General features: G+C 44.6%; 1 protein-coding gene across 1 annotated transcript in view; it reads left to right on the top strand.

Annotated features, from left to right (window-relative positions):
* Positions 1-26612, top strand: part of PXN (paxillin) — a 54671-nt gene that overhangs the window by 10288 nt on the left and 17771 nt on the right. The window contains exons 2-3 of the mRNA XM_009888619.1: positions 25471-25697; positions 26190-26305. Of these exons, the coding sequence (XP_009886921.1) occupies positions 25471-25697; positions 26190-26305 (343 nt within the window). The remainder of the gene's footprint in view (positions 1-25470; positions 25698-26189; positions 26306-26612) is intronic.

Here is a 26612-nt window from a genome sequence, read left to right on the forward strand (position 1 = left end):
CCCCCCGCCGTCCGGGCCGCCAGTGTTCGTCCCGGCTCTGCCCCGGCCGGGAAGGTCGCCCTTCGGTCCCCGGGAGCAGCGTGGAGCGTGGTCGGGTTTCGGCAGACGCCTCCTCCCCTGCCGCAGCCGCAACCTCTCGAGTCTGTTCTTGGGCGAGATCTGTAACTTTGCATGGGTGTAGAGTGATGACTGGGGAGCCCTCGGGGGTGAGCGGAACACAGCCCCTGCCCAGCGGGCCGCCGGGCTCAGAGCTCATCCTTTTCCCTTTGCTTCTCCCAGGTGTGCCGAAGCCTTCTGAAAGCACATAGTGGGGAAATGTCAAGCAACTGGTCTCACTGGAAAGATCTAGAGTTTGAGTTCCTTTGGTACGAGCCGGAAAGGGGGTGGATCTGCCAAAATCCCTTGTGCTCTGGGAGACATTAGGGTGACTGAGTTCCGCTTGTGAAACCGATTAAATCAGACACTGGGGAGGGGCTGCAATCCGCTACTTCCATCCTACCTTTAATAGAAACCAGACGTTCTGTTAATATATGCTCCAGGAAAATTGCAGTTTTATTACTGGACCTGGAAGCTCACATTACAGTGCTGGCATAAAGCTGGTGGTCACACCTTCAGAAAACAGACTCTGAATTGGGCTAATGATAAAGCTTAATGGGCAAGGAGTCCCTCAGCTGCATGGCTTCCTGGTGAAAGGTGCGCCACGAAGGATTCGTTCTTAGGGAGTGGAAGCTCAACCTCTGCCCGGGTGAAGCTGGTGGTGCAAACAGAATGAATTTCTACTTCAACAACTTCTCACAGTTGTTGTTTCTTTAAGTGGAGACGGTTCTGTTTACCGTTTCTCATATCTCTCAGCCTGGTTATCTCTTGGAGATTTGGTGCTGCTCCTACAGTGAGCTTCTAGTGTGTTCAGGAATGCGTTGCTAGTCAGAACAGGATTCACCCAGTCTGTGTATTGACTTGCTGAGTGGCCCTTCAAGGTGAGCATACAGATAGCATTGTGTAGGGCCAGTTTAGTGTCTCATCTTTAACGAACCATGGGAGCTGTACTGTGCCCACTGCAATTGTTGTGTTCCTTAGCAGTGGTAGCGTGACTTTCCAGTTGTCCAAATAGGCTACTGCGGATTCAACACATTTTTCCTCTGTAGGAGGATTAGAGGTGAACTGCAAAGGAATTCTGAAAAAGATCTGAATTTGTGTCTGGTTTGTTCTTCGGAGGTGTTAAGCATATTGGCACAATCAAAAGTTAAAAGTTGTGATCTGCTTTTTAAAACAGAACTTTCCGTCTCAGCAACTTGATTTCCTCAATTCTTAATTACACCATGGCTTTCTCAATTTTTGTGCAGTCTTTCAGACCAGACAAGATCTGATTATCTAACAGTAAGCAACTGAACAAAAAAAAGTCAGACCCTTTCTCTAAGTTTTTCTTTGGTGTGTGAAATTCACTGCAGAAAGTCACACCAGGTATTTTCCCTCTGCAAATCATTGTTAGGCCCAAAATCACTCACTTATTTTTCTAAAGCCATTCACCTTGGGATGCATAAATAAGGGAACAATGCTGTGCTGAATCAAGTCCCCTGAAATAAGTCAAACTTTTGAACTGAAGTGAGAGTTGTTTGTTTTTCTTTCCTCATTATCTATGGGTGGATTATCTGAGTTGTGGATTAACTGTGCCATGGATACAGACGTCTGCACTGGCTCTGTCCAGAGTCAAGCTGGTCCGGCAGGACTTGTTGGTTCAGGCACAATGCCATGTGGACATAGAGTGCTTCCAGGGCCAGTTTTGGCCCCAAAGTAGTTTAGCATTGAGCCTGAGCTAATACGCCTTGCAGGTTCAGAGCTGATGTCACGTAAAATCAGTTTAGATGTTTCCACACCATGCTTCTGAATCCATGTGGTGCAGAAATGACTAGAGACTGATGGACCTTGCTGCGCATGAGGGAACACCTCATAGAGCCCATTGGTGTGTCTGTTCTTAACTCCCTGAATTTATCAAAAATCTCCTCCCTCTTCCTGGAGCTGAGGGAGTTGATCAGTGTGTACTTGTGCACTGTAAAATGGAGGTCCAGAAATACCTCAATTTCATGTGGCTTCAGTTGGAGAGGTTATGAAACATATGTGAGAATGGATTTGTATTGCTTTGGGGATCCATTTGGAGTTGAAAAAAACCTTGTTCCTTTTTTTTTCCCCTCAGTGCGAAGAAGTGGTGTTACAGTGCACAGCTCACACAGGAAACTGTTTCGGAGTTCTGCAGGCGGAACTCACGCACCCTATTGAGCTGGGGGAGCCCCTGTGGCACAGGACACTCAGTGCTGGGCCCGGGTGTAAACTAGAATAGCACATTGTGGGAAGGGGGAGAGGAGACGGTAGATTCGAGCAGCTGACCAGACTTGTCCAGATTGTCTTCCTCAAATCTCTCTAAGGAAGCGTATGTTGCGGATGTGCTTGGAGTTTGACAGGAAGCTTGCTGAATGAATTTGCCATTCTGCTGTGTTGTAAAATGGCACAGAGAGTAAAACTTTGTCCCAGAGTGAAAATCCTAACTCAGGGCTATCACCCCTTTCAGGGGATTACCAAAACGCAGCGTGTTGTTGTTACATGCTTTGCTTCCAGCACACAAGTGACCAACCGCACATATTTGCTTCAGACAATATACTGAATTAGATGTTGAATTATTCTTGGTTCTGTGGTGCTACCTTGTCTAAGTAGTATGTGTAAAAAGATCCATTAGGATCTGCTGGTTGTGGAGGAAGAAACCTAATTTGTGTAGTGTGTTGTGTATTTTATGGTGAAAGGAGTAGGAGAAAGGAAGCTTTACATTTGCGTTAGTCAGATACTGTTTTATTTTGGCTTTGGTTTTTACAGCCTTTTTTGGAAAGGGGTTGTTTGCAAACACTACTGTGAAACATTGGGGTTTTTTTAATTTTTTTTTTAGCTTTGGTCACTCCAAACGGAAATGATGTTGCTATTAGGAACTTTCTTTTGATAGCATTGAAATTATCACTTCTCTACTGCTTGTGTTTTGTGGTTTTTTTTTTTTTTTTTTAAAGACTTCTGATTTTTTTAACTGGATCTTGCACTCAAAACCAAAACACCATTCACTAGAGCTTGTAAAAGATGTTTTACAAAAGTTATTTCTGTTTAGTAAGAATGTATTTATGGCAGTGTTTTGGCTGTGCATGTAAACTAGACTGTAAGCTTCTTTCTTTGGGTGTGCTTGCTCACTTCTAGAAGGATTTTTCTTTTGTAGAAGGTTTGTCTGGCAATGTGGCTTCAAAATTTTGGGCACAAGGGTGCAGTGGCACAAAAGATTTTACTTTAAAAGTTGTTTCCCTCTGTTTTAGGAACTCTAATCCACCCTCTCTTCAGGGCTTAATCCTCTCAAGATTTACTTTAAAGGGAGCAATCTTGCCATTGATTTTTCATGGGAGTGTGGAGGGAGGTGCATGTGTTTCCATCTGTCATCTCTGCTAACATTTGGAAGATTGCTGTGCTCTGCAGGGCTATGCTGTCCGTCCCTCTTTTGAGGGGGATGCTTGCCTGTTTCTGACTCAGTTCCTTCAGTTTGGAAGTCATATGCCGTGGGTTTTGGTCTTATTTGACTGAAAGTTTAGTGTGAAATTACTTATGGTCAGCTACGCCCAGGAAATTGTATTGGGAGGAAAACACTGCTAAAGTAATTTGGTCCCTTGGCTTTTGACTGGCTCAGGTTTCTGAGTCATTCCTGAAAGCGAGAAGACTGTAAACAGAACTAATACTCTGCACAATGGAGTTCTGACTTGTTTCAGCTTCTTAGCTGTTCTGACCCCTCGTAAAACAGGGACTTCATTGTCCTGAGCAACTCAGACAGGGAGTCCTCTGCCTGGAGCAGTGTGCGATGCAGAGAGAGACTTCTTTTCTTGTTGCTCTATTTCCACGGGAAGGCTGGACTCTGTGCTGTCTTTAGCTCCTTTGTCCCTTGCTGGGAGAGGTCAACTTACCCCAAGTGCTCAGCTGCCCTCCTGGTTAAAATTGATCCTCTGACACCATGTCTACCACTAGAGAAAGAAATGGGTAACTTCTCATACATCATCTTTAACTCTGTCCCTTGACTTGTTCTTCAGTTCCCAGGGAATCATGATACTTTAATTTCTTCAGAGTCTTTTTTCCTCACCTCTTTCGCCTTGAAGTGTATTTATTATATGAAATAAGCTGTGAAACTGCAGAAATGATGGCTAAAATTCTCAAGTCTGGCAGCAGAACAAGCAGTAACAATGCACATCTGCTTAGATCAGAGTTGCTTTTCTGATCTACTGCTAAGAGAGACACACATAAATTCCTTAAGTTAAATCTGTGCAACTAAGCGGGGGGGAAGCCTGTCCATGGCCACAAAACAGATCTGTTTGAATCAGTAATGTATTAGTTGTGATATACAGGATCTACTGCAACTTTGGAGAAAGCCAGAACAGATTCTGAATTCAGTTGTGTTGTGCTAGTGGAAAATCAGTGTGAGTGAATAGGATGTCTGGTCCCAGTTTCCTGCTCTGCGTCCCAGACTACGCCTCCCTCCCTTTGTGTACTGATCTTCTGTGTCCCTTTTTGTCTGATGCGGAAGCTGTTAATGAAGATGCTTTTCTGTTCCAGCTGCCTGAAAGTGAGACGTTGTCTGTGGGAAGCTTCCCTGGGCTATGATAAGAAGACGAGGTTTAGGGAATGAGTTTCTTGCTCACTTTAGCCTGTCCTAACTAACTTAGGTTTAATAACAAGCCCTGGAAGTACAGGTTGTCGTGACTACTAGGCTGTTGTATTTTAAAATGCGAGGTAGGGAACTGGGGAGGCCTTTGGGTCCTGCTCTTGTTTTGGTGTTTGTAAAATCCCACCTCGCGTCTCATCCAGTTTCGGATCACAGCCAGAAATGGTGATTCCAGCTTCCCCATCTCTAGTGTGCTTGCTGCTCACTTAGTGAGTATTAGACTCCAGAGCGAATTGGTTCAAATTGCTGATCTTTTGGAAAATGAACCCTTTCCCCCCCTAATTAAACAAATGATTTGCCATTGGGTCAATAAACTGAACTGTCTTCGCTCTGTGTCAAGATAACTAGATCCAGTGCAGTGTAGAAGCAAGGAGTGGCACCGTTCCTTTCCATTTTGGGCTGAAGTTAAATGGATTGGAGATAAAGTAGAAGTTGTGATTTCAAATTGGTTTAACCTGATTTAACTACTGGCTGCTGTAAGGTGTGTTGTGTTCCCTGTCCCCATCTGCCTTTCTCGTGTCCTCGATAACTGTTGGGCTGTTAGCTGGATCAGCAAGCTGATTCTTCATTTTTTTACATGGACAGGGCACTGGGAAGTAGTTGAAGCCACCTCTTTTAGCTGTGGCTTATGTTTAATCTAGCATAAGGTAACCATTTATCCACAGCCTCAAAAACTTGCCCTGACTTTTAGGCATATTGTTTTCTCCATCTGCAAAATATGGGTAATAGCTCCTTACCTGCGAAGTATGGTTAATGTTTGTTGAGATCTTTGTGTTTCTGAAATAGCTTCCAGCTGAATATATTATAACAGTAGTAACTTTATCAAGCTTCTCTGGTCATCATTGCTGGAAAAGCTTACAATGGCAAGTTTGCATTAGATTTATAAGTGTCTATTCCCTTCTCAGCCCTGTTCAATGTTCCCTCTCTGCCCTTCTGATTGCTCATCCTTGCTTCATCTTCTGTTATGACAGGCTGTGAGTAGGGAGAAGAGATTTCCTTTCCCTTCCAAGTTCCCCACAGTAGTTCTACTCTAGTCTTTCCCTTTACCACAGAACGTGGTGAAGTCATTCAAAGAATGTTGTGTGCTAAAGATATACCATAAAAATAGGAGGTGGGTGATGACTTTCTCATATCGCTCTTAGCTATTTTTCCCATTTGTGCTTATTCTCATTGTAAATGGCCCCAGAGCAGCAGAAACCAGCTGGCTGGGGACAGTCCACCTTGATTGATTGGTGTTAAAATCCATGCTTTCTGTTCTGTGTATGTATGTTTTTAAATCCCAATGAAGCAAATGAAGCAGAAACAGCAACTGGAGTGCTGTGGAACAAGTATGGTGTTGGTGTGTCGGTTACAGGAACGTGAGTCCCTGAGGTTATGTGTTTGTGCTGTTTAGGAGTCTGGTAAGCTCTTTTTCTCCTCATATAAATGCAGCTTTTTCTTGTAGCAGACAGCAATTATTCTGAATTTACACGGGAAATTTATCTAAGCAGTTTGAGACAACTATAAGCTGAAGATCCAAGAGAACTTATGGCAGGCCACAGGGGGAGGCAGCCTGCATTGTTATTGCTTGGCTTCTTTTTCCCTGTGCTGGACTGGCTCTTCGCTGTGAACAAGCTGAGTTCAAGTTATTTAAATGATGATGAGGTAGTCTGAAGTCTTCAAATGCAGTTTGTCATGCCACTTCTCACAGTGTTCTTATTATCATATGCAAGTTTGGTGTAGATGGCTTTGCTGGGTGAGCTACTGAGTATGTCTGGTTGGCAGCATGCAGTGGAGTGTAGCTTGATTTCTTTTTTTTTCTTATTTTATTTACTGTTTATTGGACGTGTTTAAACCTCTAACATTTTGCAAATGATGTGAAGAACATCAAAAAAAGTAAACGGTGCTCCAGGGAATAAACTTTGTGAATGACGCTTTGCATGGGGAATTGTGCTTTAAACGACTCAGCTATAAATCAAACTGTATGGGGTCTCCAGGAATAAACCAATCCCATGTTTTTGTCACAAAATTGAGCTGGCAGACAGAATTAATCCTGTGTCTGTCTAGACGCCCGATAGGATCTTGCTTTATTTCCATCCCTGAAGAGCAAGGTGAGCAGAGAATTTCACTTCGTGCTATAGGGAAGTTTGCGGCCGTTCGGGAACTGTGGTTAGACTGGGTTTTACTAAGAGCAGGAGGGGGCAAAAAAAGCCAGAAGTAGAGAAGGTCATGGTCAGGAGGGCTGTAAATGATCTGCTGTGGATTAGGGGCTTAATACTCCCTTGTTCTGTCCTCTTTCATGGTTCTAAACAAGTTCAGGACTCCTCTCTGAAAAGGTTTCTTTTGGGTTGGAGCCGCTAATTTCAGCTGGGTCAGAGAAAAGAGCCTAAGGCTAACTGCCTGCCAGTTGAGGTTACTGCTGCCCCACCAGTTGGAATAAGATGATGGCCTGGCTGGTCTTCCCTGCTGCTCATCGTGTTTGGCCATTAGCTGTGTCTGCTGCTCCCCATTCCTCAGCACTGGCAGCTGCCCTGGGACTCGAGTTTTCTGTTGCTGCTAGCAAATGATCCCTTTTGGGCGGAGGTGGTCCACAAGAGTAAGATGCCTAGGAGTAGTACTTCTGGTTTGCAGCTCTCCCTCTGTTCGTTGTGGTTTTATGTGGGAGACTTTTCTTGGGCTGTGTAGGTCTGGTTAGGCAGCGTGATACACAGCTGGAACTATTCTGCCTGGCTGCGAGCAGCTCCAGCAGTTAGACAGGATCCCTGCAGAGAGCTGCAGCACTGGGGGAGGGAACGAAATGCCATTTCTTCCACGTCATGAAATCTCTTATCAGTGGCCAACTCAGTGTTGTGGGTGGGTGAGCGGTGTTGGCCAGAAGAAGCTGTCTTTTATTTCTGCTGTGAAATGTGAGGAGCTCAGCGCTGTCAGTCAGGCTGGGAGCTGTGGAGCGGCTGTGTGGAGTTTGGGGTGAATTTGTCAGTCAGGTTCTTATAACCCTAAGCTTGTAGTTTTCAATCTATCCTGCTGGCGCTTAATCTGAGATTTGCTACTTGGCTGTCCTGAGCAGTTCCCTTGGGCAGTGCCTCACAAGCACAGCTGCTCTGGCATGCAGCTCCTGTACTTCTTAATTGCTTAAATCTGGTGCCTCCAGCACCTTCTGACTTGGGATCATGCTTAAAAGTCTTGGCCATGCCAGTTAGAGATAAAATCTGTGAGGTTATCATGCATTTTTCTGTAAGAGTTGGTTAAGGGGTTCATTTGTTTGATGCTATTTTACCATCCTATGTGAGGGAGAAAGCTACATGAAACAGATCGCCAGGTACCACTGTGAGATTCAGAGAACTTATAGGCTGGCTGGATCTGCTAGAGCCTTCTGATTGCATTGCTTGGGTTTGAAAAATGCTCTACAAGGGATGGAATAGCCAGTCCCATGTGAGGCGTTCAGTGCCACTTTCTCTGGAGCAGTATCGCTCTGGTGTGGTTGTGTCTTTGCGGAGTTGGGAAGCTGTTTGCTCTGTGTGTTGGGGAGGAGGGTTGAAGAGAAGGAGCTGGGGGTGGTGCGGGGAGGAAGCTTTATGTAATTCTTGGCTGGCTTCGGAGTAATTGTTTTAATGAAATGGAATGCAGCGTATTCAGTGCTTGCTTGGCAGGAACAGCTATTTTTTTATTTTCTATTTTTTGGGGGGGGGGGCACGAGTTGGAGTTAGTCTATTTTCCAGCTGCTTTAAGCAGTTAGGCTTGGATTTGTTGCAAAGATAGGAGCGGAATATTGTTCTCAGCAAGTGGGCAGTTGCACTGCTGTGCGTGTGTGGGAGGTTGTCTTTGTACATTCAATCTGTAAGTGGAAGAGCCTGGTCCCTCTGTTTCTCTGTGGGCTGTGAATGCTGGTGTGGTTCTGAAGTGGATCAGATTAATTTTAAAGTACCCAACAGTAATGGGATGATAGTGCTGTGAGTAGGTATGTGTCCATATAAAACATATATCTATCTAGGTACTTGATAGGAAAATGAACCCATTTTCTTCTGTGCCCTAGTTCAGTGTATAACAGGGAAGAATATGATGAGTTGAGACAAAGAAGTCAACTTAATTCTCAGTGAAGCAGACATGCAGGGGCTGGGGTTCTTGACTTATGCAGATTAGTGCAAAATATTCTTTTCAGTTATCTCAGATGATTGTTGACTTTTATCATAAGATTGGTGGAGGAACAATCATGCTGAAAACCCTTTTTTAGAAAGTAATTTGAAGGATTTATTTCATGTACCTATGCAAGGGAAGTTTATTCTCATGCTGCTTCTATTTCAGTATTGCTGGCATTTCCATTTTTGGTCAGCGCTGGAGATTGGTCTCTTACTCATCTTTACCTCTCAAAAATCGACTTTCTCTTTGGTCTTTGTAATTTTTTTTTTTTCTAATTGCAGTTTTCTGAGGTCATGAGTTCTCTTGTGAGTAAAACAGTTGATGGAATGAAATTTGTCTAATAGCAACTTCTGTGCAGGACACTGAGATGAAGAGGCTGTAATGCCTTTAATTGCTTTCTTAGTACTGCTTTTGTTAAAAAAAAAAAATCAACAAAAACCAAAAAAACACAAATCCTCACTATTTCTCTTGCTGGTGAAGACACAGGACTTGTGACTTAATACTTCTGTCATGATGTGTGATGATAGGTAAAAGGATAGGTCATCTACCTTCTCAACAGTAGGAAGAGATTAGAAAATCTTATGAAGAAAAACATTCGGCAGCTCTTCTCCATCCGCTGGCTACAATATATTCTAGTTCTAAAAATGTTAGTTTTCTGTCTGGCTTTAACAATTTCCTTTCTTTCTGTGCGCCTCTGTCATGAGATTGTGAAACTCTTGGGCCACATTCTTCTGCCAATGCTAAAAAAAAAAAAGCTCTAGAGCTGTAGAGCCATCAGCAATCTCGATCAAATTGCCACCCACATCTTGTCCCAAAGTAGACTGGGGGACCAGTTCCCACATTAGTTTCTGGAACATTGTCCTCCTTTCATTCCCAGAAGCTGCTTTTGAAGTGAAAAGAAGCTGCTTTAATTAGATTTTTAACCATGTGCTTCTTGGCCCCTTCTACTCTGCTGTCTTTCAAAGAAGTTGCTTGCCCACTATCTGTAGTTACTTGGGTTATCTTTAAGTTTTAGTAGAATGCTCATCAGATTGAAAGCTTAATTTTAAAACTTTCTACCTATTAAAGTTATAAGTAGTACTAAGATCCACATGACTGAAAAATGTTAACTATTTTGTTGTCATTTCCCGCTCTGTGAGTTTACATTGTGATTTTGGCAGCGCGTTGTGTAAAGTCAGTTGCTGAAGATGACTTAGACTTTTTGGCTTACGAAGAGTTTGGTCTTGCTTTCAAGTCTGCTTCCACTCTCTGTTGCAGAGAACCCTTGCAGAAACAAAAACTTCTTAAAAAGAAAAATCCACCATTTTGAGAGTATTTTCTTAGTAATTAGATTTTTAACAAGCCAGTTAAACCACATACCACATTTGACAAAAGTTCCTTTTTTTTTTTTAAAAAAAAAAGGGGGTGGGGGAACAACCTGCCTCAGAGTGGTTGGCAGGTCAAGCCAGCGAGTCTTTTTAACTTGTCTTTATTTATATCTCAATACACTAACCTTTTATTTGGCATCCCCAGTATCTGGGTGAGATTTGCAGGGACTTAATTTCTCTTTGCAGGCACAGGCTTTTCAAACTTGAGATACTTTGGTTTTTAAGGGCAGATTTGCGTTTGTTGAATGCTCTTTGCATTTGCTTGTTACTTAATGAATGGTAAATTGCTGGAGTTAATGAAAAATATTCTCTTGAAGGGCTAAAATATCTCAAGTTTGCGTTCTGATATCCCATTTAAGAGTCTTCAGGATAGGAATGTCTCAGTAAGACTGTACTAAATATGGATACGATTGCAGTGTCCATATGATTGCAGTGTGTATTTAGTGTCCCCATTCTCTATTGCTGGAGTCCTCCTTTTGCTGGTAGCCAGGGCATTCTATATCTCATGGGCAGAGTTTGTGCTTCTAATGCTTTTAATGAATTCAGAATTTATACTAGTATTTCTGTCCTTCGTTTCATCATCTTTATGTGTGTCTCAGATTTTGTAACTGGCACTTTGCCTGGATGGGTCTATATTCAGATCTGTTTATCCTGCTTGGATAGGATTTCCACTGTTTAAAAGATGCTATTTTTTTCGTCCCTTAAGTTTCATGTCTATTCTTGCATAACTATGCAAATCTTACCCTTCCCTTTATTGGTTATGGGGTCCACGTTCTTTCCTATTTCTGTTACTTTTAAAAAGGCAGATAATTAACTCGGAATGTGCAAGCTCTTGACAGTATTTTGTCTCTGACTGAGTCCAAACCCATTTTTACATATGCAGATGGATAGGATTGTAGCTATCTTTAGCAGTCTTATTATTTATTATGGTTATCTGTGTGGCAAAGGTGAGATGCTGAGGTGTCTTGAAGTGGTGGTCCTGGTGCCAGTTGAGTCAATGTAACAGCTTGCTGCTGCTGAAATGGGGATGGCTTTACTTTCACTCATCCTTACCCCTTTTCTGCTCCCTCAACTGGCTGTTTGGATGTACCCCTTCCATCTTGCAGACTGCTGTGCTCATCTTTCTTTTCTAACCCAAAAGAAAACAGTCAAGTTTTTTTTGACTGGGTGCATATTCTGTTGAACTGATTCACAGAGGGGTCTTGTAAGAGCCAGAGCCAACACAAGTAAGTGGCAGCAGCACATGTCTGGAAGAGGGAGTAAAACCTCTCCATTTTTGGCAGTGGTGAACTGTTAATTTGCCTTTCTGCATCTTGTGAAACTGTATCCTTCACGGTACTCACTGTCCAGTGGAACTCCTGTGCTCTGTTCCGGTGTAAACCCTGATGTAACATGTTTTCCTTTCCCAGATGAGTTAGAATCAGCAGTTCCCGAATTATAATCTCCAAGTGGTAAGTACTCTACACCTGTTGTAAGGTGTCCTCTTAAGTGGTTAAACTTACACACTTGTCACTTCTACTTGAGGGCTCTGGAGCACAAGCAAAGGAGGGTTGCTGTTGCCCAAAGATTTGGAAACTGTTGCTGTGTGTTTAGACTGGTCTGATTTGCTACTGCTTATGGCACTAAGCTACTGCTTAGAAGCTGCTCAGAAGAGTTCTCCAGTACTGGATTAGCATGTATTGTAACCTCAATTCTGCTTATGACAATTTCCAGTTCAAGTCAGAGCCAACTGCTTACAGTTATGCAAATCTCAACCAAATACAGTCCACCCAGAGCTTAAAAAATGCTCTTCTTTACCCTCATTTCAGTGGGCATGCAGAGGATTGCTTGGTAGTAGCCAAGTGCTGCACACCTCTGCACTTGACAGTTTTTATCCAAGTCCTGTAGTGCGGGGCCAAGCAGGGTCTGGCACACAAATGATGGCAGTGTTTTCCACTCTGGTCTACTGTCCTTGTAGTTGTTACCGTTCCCTGCCTGTCTCTTTTTCAGGAAGACGTGAGAACAGATTGCCCTTCATGTCTCTAAAGAGCATACTTTCATGCTGGAGGAAGAAAGCTAGTCTGCTGGACGAGACAGATTACTTTCTTTCCCAGCAGCTCTCCATGCTGCTAGGGAAGAAGAAGTAGTAGTAGAGGGAATCTTTCCTTTCATTGCACAAGGAGGGCAAATTGACTTTTGGAAAGATAATAATTATATGGCATCAACCTGACGTATCTGACTTGGAGAGAGCAGCACAGGTTTGGAGTGGCATCTGCTGTAGCAAAATTGTAGGGTATGAAATTTCTCAGTGCTGTGATGCTCTTACTGCCCACTGGCACTATTTGCATGAGTGTTTCCTTGACTGATCGGCTGAGGGACTAGAAATATCTCAAGCCCTGAAATATCTCAAGTGTATTCCCTTTACCAGAGCTGTGGTTTAAAATCTGTAGTGTCTTGTTTCCTGCTGTTTCTATACCCATCCTTGGTCTCTTTGCACTGTTTAATGGAGGTCTCCTTTGTACTAGATTTGTTAGATGTTTTGTAAAATGGCAGCATGTGTGCGTGCTCTGTTTTGACCTAGCACTTGTGGAGTAGCTGCACGCTGATGCAGGAAGGGTCTGGTTCCTCAGATAGCTGGCTTGGCTGAGCCCCTCTTCCTGTAGGAATACAAGAGAGTTGGCATTTTGATCAGAGGCCTTGGCCCTGGGGAATTGTCCCTGAGGGGTCAGTTCAGTGGCCGCTTGTTTGGTTTAATGAATTTTTTTTTTGTTTTGGCCGAGGAGAGCAGATCTTGTTGGACTTTTTGAATGTTCATCCCAGTTTCTGGAAGCTTTCTGAGGGAAGCCAGCAGCACATAAAAATTCTTATGATATGCATGGGGAGGGTTAACTTACTATTTTGCGTGCGTAAGAATAAACAGAGGACTAAAAAGGTTAGCGCACTGGTGGCTAATGTTTTTAATTTCTTTTTTATTCCATCTAAGATGTTGGCTGAAATCCAGGCCAGGTCAGTAGTGAGATGGCATTTACTGCTTAGTTGCTTGCATAAAACGTTTACACTCACTCCAATTTGTTCCTTCCACCAATCTCAGCCAGGATGCTGTTTCACTCTTGCTCAGTTTGAGTGTTGCTGAGTTTGAACAGAGCTAATGTCCTTTACTTCTGTCTTAGACAACTTCCCTCCCTCCCAGAGACAGTTAGGTCAATACTGCCATTTGCTAATGCCTTTGTCTGGGACTTCCTGGAAATGCCTGAAGATCTGTTTGCTGTCAGGCGGAGATCAGAAATAGATCTTGCACAAGAAGAGCCACTCTAGGAGAGGAGTGTCAGAGGCTGTACTTACCCTTCTTGGAGACCAAAGCTGTTTCCAATTTGGCAGTTGACACACAGGGAGAGAGATTGAGACTCTCTAATTTGTGCAGATTTTTGTCCATCGTAATCTTTCATAGGGCTAACTATAACTGCCCATTGGAACACCAGTCTCTTTGCTTCCAAAAGGAGAGGATTTTGACAAAAGGCTCAGTAGCAGGTGGAGCTCATAGCAGGCTGCAGATTCAGACTGAGAAATTCCAACTTAAGTATTTTTAGTACAGGCCTGACAGACTTACTTTCTATTCTGAAATAATGTGGACTTGCCATGTTATGTTGAGCTGTTCAGGGCTGCATATTAGTTCTCCACTTCTGAAAGGTAGATGACTTTTCGCGCTATAATGGGAGCGTGAATGCTAGGGTGAGGATTCTGATTTGTGATCCTCATTAGAATTCAGGTGCAGTGGCTGCAGATGTTACTGCCTATAGTTGCTGCAGGTCACAGCCTGTTATATCTATGTGAAATGGAATACGTGGAGGTTTAGGTTTAGGGTGTGGAGCTGTCAAGTGCTGTTACTGAAAAATGTGGCTGAAAATGGCTTCTGCTGCTCCTAGTAGTGCTGTAACAGGACAATCATCTGAGGACAGTAGTACTTAAATCACGGTGGTCTGAATTACTGGAGGTCATGAGTTGGAGTATTGAGTAAAGGCTGGTTAAGTCTGCGTGAAGCATTTTACATATCACAAACTTTTCTTGTGCAATTTCCAACTTCTGCGTTCAGTAAACCAGAACCTGGCTTAGTGCTCTTAAACGCTGTACAAGTGATGAGATTAGCTCTGCCTACTGCTTTAGCACGCGCTATGTCACAGGATGTGCTGGAACTATGACTTGTAAACCCTTTACAAACTTCTCCTGACCCTCCTGAAGATTGTTCATAGAGCAGTGGAAGAATTTTTTGGCTAAGCTTACCCATCTTTGGTAATTGTTTCCTGTTGTTCAGGACTCAGTATGAGAGTGCAGTGAATCTAGACAGAAAGGAACCTTGCAAGGGATTATTTTCTTTTAGCTTCATGCAACTGTGGGTTGTCTGTCTGTGAATCGCTTTACAGAGGCATTCAAGGCTTGTGTAGCTGGGGATCTGGCATTCTCAGAAGCCTTTGGTAGCTGTGAAACTGAAAACATTTACTTGTTTAGTAAGCTGGAACATAAATTCAGTTTAAGTTACCAGGTCTTACCATAGGGTGTGTTTTCCTGACATGAGCTGTTTGCTGCTGAGGACTATAAACAGAGGGAAGTAAATATAAAATGTCTCTTTTCACTTCTAGTGTGGAGAAAGCCATACTATAAAAAAGAGGATGCTATATACAACAGGAAATAACCCTTCCCTCCCACCTTCCCCAGCACTTTCTGGAAATGAGAAATAAACGGGAGGATACACCTTTGGGAGGGAGCAGGCTCTGAAACCAAACGTGTTAGGGTGCTGCTACTAAGTTCAAGTACTCCTCTTGGAGGCAATACATGAGGAATACAACAGCCAACTTAAGCTGGATTTGTATGGCCTTGCTTTGCTCTGTGCTGTCCTTAGATCTTCAGTGCCAGTAAGAGGGAGTTCTTCCTGGTGTTTCTGTTGATGGCTTCTGAATGTGATAGCCATGGCAGTGGAGTGGACAACTTAGGTTAATTTGAAGAACTTGAAAAGGCTGCACTTGGTTTAGTAGCTTTTCAGCTGAAAACAAACAAAAAAAAGCTATGTTCAAACCATATTTTCTTTGGAAATGGGTTTGGTAACCTTAGGGGGGGGGGGGTGGGGGGGTTTTGGTTTGTTTTTTTTTTTTTTCCTGGAGCATTAGGTGTATCCCTTCTGAAAGGAGATGGTTCTTAAATCACAAATCACTTCCAGTGTGAGGATGCTCAGCAAACCTATAACATATCTCTGATCGTGTAAGCAGTTATGTGCCTTGTGAGACTTGACTTTCGTTATCTCGGCCATCTAATGAATTGTTCTGAGGTAGTGGAAAGGGGATGAAGGTTTTTCTAAGGAGGCTGGAGGAAGGGAAAATGACTACACGTTTCTCTTTTGTAGGTGGTGGTTCATTTCTCTCAGCCAGTTTGAGCTGGGGTCTAATGTGGTGTCAAAGAGCTAAGTGGAAAAATTTTGGTCCTACAGGAAAATCGTTTGTGATTCCTTCACACGACTTGGACTGTGGGCCAGAAAGCGCTGTGAATTTGTGGTGTTTCACCCAGGAAACTGTGCTGACTCAGATCTTTCAGGCAGTTGCAGCGTCTCAGCCTGCATGCTGCATTGATGATCCCATGCCCTGTGGGTCTGGTTAAGATGAGGTTACCTTCCTGCCAACTTGGTGATGTGAACGGAGCCAGCAGTCAAAGGATTTCCCAACCTGTTGCATCAAAGATGACGAGGGGTGGATCTGAGATGCACGCTGAAGGAATGAGGCTGTGGTTCCCAGAGACTGCTGGTGTCAAGCTGCAAGCCGGTCAGCGGGTTTCCTACAGAGTGCCTCTCTCTGTGTCCTTGAAAGCCTTGCTGCTGGGTTACACGGGAACTAGCTGACCCCTCGTGATGCTGGCGCTCTGGCACCCTCACCGTGCTGACAAATGCACCATTGCTGAGGTTACGGGGCAGGTCTGAGTTTCAGTGAAATGCTTGTGTTAATTTGAAAGGAAGTGGTGTGGCCGGTTCCAGGAAGGATCTAGCAGTGACCTTTATGGTTTTCCAGCACATGTACAAATAGCCCTCTTGCCCCGCAAGGATCCCGTGGAAGGTCTGAGCTCACATGATGTCTTCTGTTGGGTTTTTGTAGCATACAGAGTTGGCTCATCTACAAAATTTTATGGTCAGGAGTAGTCTGTGTCAAAAGCTAACTCTTAGGCTCAGTGGCACAAATGAGGTAGCAGCAGTAGGTACATAAGGTATGCAGCCCTACTGATTGAGGCATATCATAATTCTGCGGCTGCAAAGCCAAAACAAAATGTCAGTGTGGGCTCAGGGGGAAGTGGCTAGTAGTGGTGAGGGATGTCTCCAGAATTTAAGAGCATTTCAGTTTGTGCTGTCTGCTGATTGCTCCCTTTTCAGGTTGCAGTTTTTCTTGTCTACGTCTGCGATGCAGATTAATTATGTGAATCAGACAGGAGGATGGGTGATTTCTCTCAACTAATGGCAGGATGGGGCTGGATTTTACAGTTTGTGTCCTGGCCTGAGTTTTGGAGGTGAAAGTATAGTATTTTCTATTTAAAGCTTAAGTTTTATTCACTTACTTAGACAAGAGCTAAATTCTGGCATTTTTCTCTCTTCTAAAAGCTGCTTAAGTCTCAGAGTGGCTGGAGCTATTCTTCCAAGAAATGTAATGAGTTTATTGAAAAACACAAACCAACAACCAAGCAAACTTTTACTGGATTACTAAGTTGAATTAATTCAGAAAGCGTCTGGCGATCAGCAGGGCGAGTTCCAGGAACAGCGTGGGTTTGCATGCTGGAGGAAGCGGGGGGATCACTGGGCCCTTCCCTTACACTGGTGTGTGGTGGTGTCAGCTCTGCTGAAACTACAGCCAGACCACTTGAAGGGTTTGCATTTCATCCCCAAATGTGCAGCAAGTACTTACTGATAAACATTTACTGACATTGCTTTAAACAGTGTATTTGCACACTCTTTTACAACACTGTGCATGGGGTGGTAGTAGTGCATGTTAGTTGTGACCAGTTAGTTGGCCACAAGGTCTGGAATAAAGTCTCCAGCTTGGGTCTGAGTGGTTGGGACAGGAAGCCACAGTCATTGCTGCAGATGGTCGCGTAGACCACATCTCACAGTGCAGTGTCTTGTCTTTGTTTAGACATTTGCTGGTAGTGGTCAGAGCTGGGTGCATGGGCTGCTGTACTGGGGAAAGCTGACTGGTTTGGCTGTCCGTATTCAAATTATGGCATAGATGGGATTCACGGTGGCTGCTATCATGTGATTTTGAAAGCAGTTCTGTCTGTCACAGGATTCTTGTTTAGTTTGTCTTTGCAGCCTTGCGTAGGTAGGCATAACAACTACTAGATGGTTGCCTTTGCTGTTAAGCTTTCCTGAAGCACCCACACAAATTTGTAAATCAGTGCCACAAATGTATAGTCTCGTTTATTCTAAGGGGCAGTATTGGTTTCAAAGAACAGAGAAGCTTCAAGGATTTTCATGCATATTGTCTTCGATCGGAGTTCACTATACCATGTATTGAAACTACTCTGGACATTCTTTTTAAGCAATGACACAAGGCATGATTTGCACTGATACTTCGATAATGAGAAAGTGCAAGGCTTCAAATAAACATCAGTCACTGGAATACATTAAAAACGTAGCTGAGTAATTTTTTGACCATGTCATCTGAACTTCCTCTAGGCAGGCAACGTGAAGTAAAAATACCAGCAGCTGCTGGTACTCTGTACTACTGATACTCCAGCAGTTGTTAGGTCTAGCAAATGACTTACCTTTTGTGCCTTGAATTTTTCTTAAATAACAGCCTGTCCCTGCTTCGCAGGAGACCTGAGAGCTGTTGTGTGTCCTGGTTCTAAGCACCTTCTTAACATATTGGTTAAATTTTGGAAAACTTTTAAATGTCTCCTTCTCAAAATGTTTTAGAAAGTAAGCCAAGCTATTTTACATGCTTCCTAGATAGGTGAACCAGAGAACTTCAGGATTTTAAGAGCATCTAATTGCACGTCGAATTTTTAAGATTTCATTTTGAATGTAGTCTCTGTATTTTATTGATTTTTTTTTTCTCCAATCTTTTTGCCTTTAAAAACATTAATTAGACTGTAATGCCTGAAGAACCTGTTATTACATATTTTACCTGGAAGTTAATGCGCCTGCATTCACCTGTTTGTTCATGGTTTTCCTATTTCTGATAATGCTCTTCCGTTTTGCTGAGAAAAGTCAAAGCTGCTGTTAAAAGGGAATTCCTGTCGTCAGTGTTGCTCTTTGGAGCTCCCCACCCCTTCCAGACTCAAACTGGAGTAAGAAGCCCTTTAGCAAGGCTCCAACAAGTCTTTTTGGTGCAGCTTTTCTAAAGCATTGCAAATGTTTCTTTTGAAAGGCTATTTAATAGGATAAATATACCCAAGCTCTCCATTCCTCTGCAGTTACTCACAATGTAAAACCGTTTTGCCAGGGATTGGGTTACCGCCCTGAGCTGTCTCCCTATATGTGAGCTGGAGTTGCATTTACTCCTGGAGGTGCATGAGAGAAGACTTAATTGAACCTAATGAGATTTTTAAAGTTTGGATTCAGGGATTTTGCAAAGAGGCTGCTCAGATGAGTCTGCAAGCTCCGAGTTCAGTTCTGGAGATGCAATTCCCCTCGTTCTTTTAGGAGACAGCAAAAATCAAGGATTTGAATTCACCATCTTACAGGTATGAAGAAAAAAGGTTTGGAGAATGATGTGTCATTCTGCAAATGAGGGGTCTGCAATTTGTCTTATGCTGAGGGAGACATGATTATCATGTAAAGTTCATGTCCTCATTTAGACCTGCTCTTACGGCTGTTTTGCTTTTTAGTTCCGTTTGCCAATCCTTTGGGAATCTTCTGCTGCCTAAGCTGGGAAAACCTATAGCAGGTCTAGTTACTTGGGTAAACAGGAGCATGGGGGAGAACAGAGGAGGTGCAGACACCTGTTCTCTGCAGCTGCATTAGAGGAAATACTGTAGTTTGTGCTCAGACACCTCAGCGTGCTGTGTCTGGGCTGTCAGGGACATGTGGCAGTAGAGATGCTTGGGGAGATGGGACTCTGGCTGAATGCTGAAGGCGTTTGCTCTGTGTGGTGGCTGGATGAAGAATCCTGTCTCCAGTGTCGCTCACTTTCCAGATGTCCCATGCAAGAAGCAGAGCTACAGGCAACGTGTGGTTTGATGGATGTGCAGATGTGGCTTTCAGCTGTTGAAAATGAAAGGCTGATATCTGAGGCATTTGAAGTATCTTGCCTCAGTTATGCTTCCATTTCCTCCCCAGCAGTAGATGGGATGTAGAAGAAAATTGACCACCATCCTTTTGATCTACATACTATTTGCTGCGTCAGCATGGCTTAATAGCTCATCCTTAGTTGTTGAGAGAGATGAACTGCATATGGAAATCTGAGGTAGTTTTCTCTCTTCTGGCACTAATGCTGTCATCTGTGAGCTGACTGAATATGCTGTGTGTCTCTAGCCCTCGCACAGGCTGGAGTTACACTGGACCCTCAGTAGAAGAAGGCTTCTCCTTAACAGACAAAAGCAAATTTAGATTTCTTTAAATTGCCTCACTTTAAAAAAATAATTACAAAAACCCCATAGACTTCTTATGAAGAGTGGAAAACTATTTACTGCTCGAGGAAAAATTAACATTAAAAAGCTGTTTGATGCCAGTTGGCAAATGTGAATTTGTCAATGCCTTGTCACGTAGGTTTTTCCGGAACTAGTTCATGACGTGTTCTGCTTCACTGTGCCACCTTAATCCAGCAGCATTTTTGAGATGCACAGAAGGCACAGGAGGAGGGGAGTGAACAAAGAGTATGTTTTGATATGAATGGAAAGATGCACGTAAATATATTCTTTTTTCTTTTTAATAATTTCACTCTATTTAAGGGGCTAAGTGCCGCTCAGATTTATAGACAAGGGGGTTGATGTGTGCATCAGTACAAAGGGGCCCCCATGTTATCCATTCCTGTTCTGTACCTCAGAGCCATGTTTTGATCCCTAGTCTGGCGTTAACTGCTCTTTATCAGACAAACCTGGGATGTGGGAAGCTGAAGAATGTGCCCCTGCGGCTGCACACAAGGTTGTTTCTGCCAGAGGATACCGCGTTTTCAGGACAGCGAGTGCTGACATGCAGTGATGGCAAAGGAGCCTGCGTTGGAGCTCCTGGAATGCGTGAACTGTTCCTCGGCCTGACAGAGGTGTGGGCCGGGAAGATAGCGCAGGAATGTGCAGTATATAACTTGGGAAACGATTACTCTTTTCAGTGCAGCTTGAACAGGTAAATGGGGCTTAGCCTAAGGTATTTCCCTGCTCTTTCATCTTGCTGATTTTCGTGGTAAAAGGGATTTTTCTGAGTGGTTCAATGCATTGGACATCGGATTGAGAGGTCTCGTCTCAAGCTGTCTAAATGACTAGCAGAGCTTTGGCAGATGCTGGGAACTACCTTGAAGCAATGCAGTTGGTATTCAGGGCCACTGGTATGTACCTAATTTATATGCAGAGCTGTGTGTGAGATTTGAAGACCATAATCCCAAAGACCTCATAGTTAATAATGATTTTTGGCAAAAGGGAGGGGCAAACTAATGCACCTGGACCTCCAGATGTCTTGGAGTGCTTTATAGCAGTAAAGGTATCAATTGTGACAGCATTCTTTAACTGTCCCTCATCCACAGGAAAATCTGTGTAGAAAACCCACTTGATTGTGAACATAAAAGTCCTCGTACTGGGGAGGATGTGGTTTGAGTAGCCTTCTAGCCTGAACGTGATTTCAATTGAGCATGTAATTTTTGGGTTGCCCAGTGGGAGGAGGAGAACTCCGTCCTTCTGTGCCTCTGTCTCATGTTTGCATGCAGCTTTACCAGGTGCTTGGCCAAGTTACATGAGCCCGTGGAGTACCCAGGCATGCACACCTTGAGATGCACTGTGCTGCAGACAGCGCGTTAGGATTGTATCAGCTGTGTGACTGCACCAGCACAGTGATGACAAGCAGGAGTGTCTGGGTTGGTGGTGTTTTAGCAAGTTATCCCTCGCTCTTTCACACCCCACTGAGCAGCACTCTGTTTAACAGAGCGGTTTTTCTATATGCACAGCCCATGCCTGTGAGTAGGCTGAGCCCGGCTGAGCCTTTGGTAACTGGATTCCACTCCATCCACGTGTCTGTGAGTTGACATTTTGTCTGTGGGTTGTGTTAGTGGCTTCTTATTAAGGGTGAGAGTGGAAGGAGGGGTGATCCTGGGGAGGAGCAATGGCTTGAAGGTCTAGCATAATCCTGTCTGGTTGACTTTCTTGCTACAAAATGGTTAAATCCATCCTCTAGAGAGGAAGGAATCTCTGATCTTTTAACCTTGGGAGAGTCTGCCTCCTAGAGCTGTGTCTGTAGTATTTTAGAGAGTATTTGGCGCAGCAGTAAAACTGCGGTGAGGTCAGTGTGTGGCTGTTTCCAGCATACAGGGCAATAGCCCCAGCGATGCTGCGGCATGTGCTGGCATGAAGACGCGTGTCTCCGTGGGGAGGTGCAGCACACGTGGCGCCAGCGGAATGTTTCTGTGTATCTAAAATAGGGGCAGGTTCCCGAATCTGCGGGGATGAATAAGTGAGGTGAAGTTACTGCCAAGTTAGCCATTGCTGTCAGGTTTCATCTTTCTGTCCATGTAAGGATGTAGTGGTGCCCTCTGATGGCTGCTGGTTGTGTGGACTGGTCTGCGTCAGCGTCTTGGGATGATCCAGTCAACTGCTTCCTACGGGCTGGGAGGGACTAACTGGTTGATTTACACCTCCTGCAGCACTGTCCCTCAGGAGTTGCCTTAGGAAGGAACACTTCATTACCCAATAAATCGATTGAAATTTAATATTTCTATTTAATAGTTCTGTTTAAGGAGTGGTCACTGTAGTGAACTCAATCCCCTAACGTGAGGTGCAGTGCTGCGCAAGGCACAGCATCTTTGTTATAGTTCATCAGGTTACAGCTGTCTAGTCCCTTTTGTGAAAGAAAGAAAGAGAGCAATGGGTCGTCTTTTCCATTAATAAATTGCCCTTCTTTCCCCCCATCTGTATCTCACATTGTTTCCTGGTAGTGTTATAAAGGCGCACAAATGCGAAATGAACACACAGTTCTTTGGGATGTCTTGGGATGAGGTGCTGCGTGGAAAACAACAATCCCTTTGGTTGGGTTTTGAATCATTGGCTCCAGTTGGTCTCTGGATGGCAAAACTCTTTAGGTTGACCTGGAAGGGAGCGACTTGCAGCCTGTGCCTGCGGGTCGCAGAGTCGCTTCCCTCTGGCAGGGTGAAGCCCCGCAAGGTGGGGTGGACTGAGTGGGCACCGTGCCACCACCGCTCTCACCCTGCCCTCCTCGGGGCAGTTCTGGTGTCAGTGTTGGACCCTTTGAACAGGCACAACTCCCCAGTCCAGCAAAACTTCAGGAAACTGTGGTTACTGATAGGTTTGGGTCAGAGAACAGGTTGTGTGGCTGGAAGAGCAACGGGGACAGGCATGAATGGGGAAGACCTTCCGTCTGTCATGGCAGTGAGCTTGGAGGGAGCAATTGGGGCGTGAGGAAGGGTGGCCCGTGGGTTTGCAGAACATGGGGGTGAGCAAGCACAAGGAGAAGTCCTTTGCCACCCAGAAACCAGTGTGTGTGCGCCTGTCCTGCTCCTGGTTTGCTCCTTTCCCTGTCACGCTGGGTGGGGTTGTGCCTTCCTGCAACTGCTTCGCTATCAGTTGTAAAGTTAAAGTGCAGTTTGAGTAACCGAGTGATTCCTCTCCAGCCTTTTCTCCTCCCTCCGCTTCCTGTTCCTCAGCTCTGCCTTGTTTGCTCAAGTCAGGAAGGGGGAGGGTATGGGGGAAGTTAATCATTAAACTGTAATGTCTTCTCCTTAACTCCTTCACAACCTGGGGGCAGAGCGCTCCTGGCATTTCCAGACCCCTCTTCTGCAGACTTATAAAAGTAAACCAGTACATCTTAGCCGAACTCACTTCTGTGCCATCAGTAAAAAGCAGTGGATTTCTGTCCGGTGGTTCATTCAGCAGAGTGCTGAGCCGAGGAGGAGAATTTTGCTGCGAGATGGTTACATCTGTCTGTCCTGCAGCGAGGGCTGGGGCTGGAGGGTGGAAAGCTGGTTTGGGTCCCCTCTGCAGGGCTGGAGGAGCCCAGCACCCTCCTGGGATTTTCACTTCCTGGTGGAGTTTGATTTGCCTTTGTCATTGGTGGGGAGAAGCAAAAACCACTCCTTCTCGGATAGCACTTCTCTTGGAGGTTGTGTGCACGAAACCTCCAGTCGTAGGACCTGCCTGGTTGAAGGAATTGCAGCTCTTCAGCAGTTCCCTTGAGGTATGTGCCTTTCGCTCTGGAATCCCCCAGCTGTTCTTTTGCTTAAAAAGAAGATTAAGTTCATTTTTCCCCAGCTACAGAAAGCTTGTATCCCTTCAGAGAAACTGCTTCTGGGGTATTTTGGCCCCTGTAGGAAGATGCCTGTGGCTTAAATGATTTGGAGCATCTTTTTGGCTCAGTGAAAGGTGTATAGAGTTAATTTAACACAGTATTTAATTTGCTAATGGCTGTATTCTGTTCTCTGAGGGCAGGATTGCTTTTAAATTTTTTTTTTTCTTTTGTGGTGCTTTGGTTTATGGAAGAGAGTGAATATAAAAGCAGCACCTTCCTCGTCCTGTAATGCAATAATACCATCCTCCATTTGACCCTTTAATATATTTTCTTGAAGGGTTGCTAAGTGCATTGGCTGGTCTGGTCTGCTGTGCTCAGGAAGTGGCTTTGAGCTGGCAGGTGCCGGCCCTCTTAGAGCCGGTAGGCAGCCATTAGGGCGAGCGGTCGCTCAGTTGCTGTTCTGGTGCCACCTGATAACTTCAGCTCCTTGTGACCGTGGTGGAGGATACTGCAGGATGGCTATGCTCAGGCTGAGCCCTCACACCCCAGACCTGAGTATCAAGTACTTGCTGTGTGCGGGAGAAGAACAAATCCTGCTAACTGAGACTGCCTGAAGACAGTGGTGTCTGTGTGGAGGGGAGGGAGATCCAAGGGGTTTCTGAGAGCCTCCTCTCCTAATTCTGCCGAAGTTGTGTTACTGGTGTCTGGCTGAATTCCACATCCTGAAGGGACCTACCAGGTATGTCCTGATGCTCTTATAATGGAGAGCACTGATGTCCCTAGCAAACGGCTCCTCTCTAATTGCCTTAAAGAGGTTGCACTAGAGCCTGCTGCCCCAGTGGAAAGCTGGGCACCTGGCCAGTGAGGCTTTCTTTAGAAAGTGAGTGCAGTGCAGACCTGCAGTCGCTCGCTGAGTTTCCCCCACCGGGGACTGCAGTGGGCTCTGCAGGGTGGGTTCACAGGACAGAAGGTCAAACAAGTCGGGATTTGCCTGTGAGTCACTGCAGAGGTGTGCAGGGTTGGGAATGGGCAGAGGACAGTTTGCAAGGAGAAATCCAAAAAGGTGGGGATGCCTTTTCATGCCCCATCTTTTGAGGGAGAGCAGTTTTCCTGCTTTGAGATTTCTGAGGTGCTAACTGAGTGACGTGGGTTCCTCTGCCTGGCCTGAGTGCCGGTGTTTCTAGCTGGTGGAAGTTTTTCTTCTCTTCAGGAATTTGTGAGCAGTCTCCACCCAGCAAGTTGAGAATTGTTTCCAGGAGAAGAAATGGCGTTTACCTGGCAGCCTCTGGAAACTAGTTAACTGTTTGTGTGATGTAAGGAGAGGGCTTTTTGTTAGGAATACTGAAGCACATACTCCTCCTGTGCCAGTGGACTAATTTGAAAGTTTCATGCTTCTTCCACTACCTTAGACTCTGGAGAAAACCTTCCCAAGATCTTGTTTCCTGCAGAAAGCAGTGCCTGCGGCCACAGTAAATGACTCTGTGATGATGTGGGGCCTGTAATTAGTCTGTGTCAATATCCTGTTGCCAGTCAATCTCTGGGCAGGTTTCGCCTAGGTTGCTCTCCTGCACAGTGCAGTGAGACTATGGGTTACTGTTGTTGGGTGGTTTTCCAGTCAAGACAAAAACCTGAGGCTGACACAGTTTTTCTGGCTGCTTTGTTACCTCTTGGCGTTTTCTTTGTACTAGAAGTTTGATTAACCCATTCAGTCCTGGGCTGCAGTAATGTTTTTCAGGGCATTTAGTAGATCATGAAAAGTCTTTCCAAAGACACTTGATATAGGTATCTTGAATGAGATGAAAGAGAGAAAGTGGTAGTCTGGGATTTTACTTTTTTTAATTTTTTTTATTTTTCTTCCTTCTTTCCTGCAGACGCCTTACTGGCTGACCTGGAATCTACTACTTCACATATCTCCAAACGACCAGTGTTTCTAACAGAGGAAACACCTTACTCCTATCCAACTGGAAACCACACGTACCAGGAGATTGCTGTGCCACCTCCGGTGCCTCCACCACCTTCCAATGAGGCCTTGAATGGCACTGTGATTGACCCCTTAGACCAGTGGCAACCCAACATATCCAGATACGTCCACCAGCAAGTAAGTGAATGTGTGCAGACGGGGAGGATGTGTACTTTTTTGTTGGTGCATTATCTCTCAAAGGAAGTAGATGAGGGGAGAGAATAGTGAGAAGAGAGGATGAGTTTGGCTATGAATAGAGTGGGGAAATGGGGGGAGGTGTGGGTTTTTAATAGAACTAACTGGTTGGAGCAAATGGCAGAAAAGGATCATTGTCACTGTTCTGACAAAATGGTAGTGTGATGAGGTTAGTGTTAGTCATCTGTCTTGTAGTCTGTGGAAAGCAGACTGGGGGTTTCCAGCACAGATCTGCAACTCATAGGCAAATCTGAAGCAAGTGGAGAACAGTTGTTCCTGATGTAGCTCATCTGACAGGGACTGGTTGCCTATATAGCAGTTTTTTTTTTCTTCTGCTGGGCTTTGTCCTGTCCTATCCATGCGTGGCGTTGCAATGCAGTAGTGTACACATTCATTTTGTATTCTCTGTTTCTAATGCAAATCTCATTTCCACAGCCTCAGTCCCAGTCTCCTATATACAGCTCCAGTGCCAAAAGCTCCAGTGCCTCTGTTCCTAGAGACGGGCTCAGCTCTCCTTCTCCCCGTGCCAGTGAAGAGGAACACGTCTACAGGTATCTTGTCCCTGTTAAGAAATAAGCCTGAATCACAGCTTGAGTGTGCTGTGGCTCAAGCTGCCTTCTGTAAGTGGAAACAAACACTGTGCTCCCTGTGTATGTTATGTTGCCCTGTGTTGGTTTTGATTACCTCTTTTTTAAGAGGCCACTGTAACTTTCATACTCACTTCAAAGACTGACCTCGCCCTTTGGTTTGCTCAGCTGCAGAAGAGGTTAAGGATCCATCAGACAGGGCAGGATCTGGATTGTGTTGTGAAGGAAACGATCCAGAGACAAGTGACAAATCCATCCCTCTGATAAGCAG

The sequence above is a fragment of the Charadrius vociferus genome, unplaced genomic scaffold (assembly GCF_000708025.1).
Source record: "Charadrius vociferus isolate BGI_N301 unplaced genomic scaffold, ASM70802v2 scaffold917, whole genome shotgun sequence".
Taxonomy (NCBI): Eukaryota; Metazoa; Chordata; class Aves; order Charadriiformes; family Charadriidae; genus Charadrius; species Charadrius vociferus.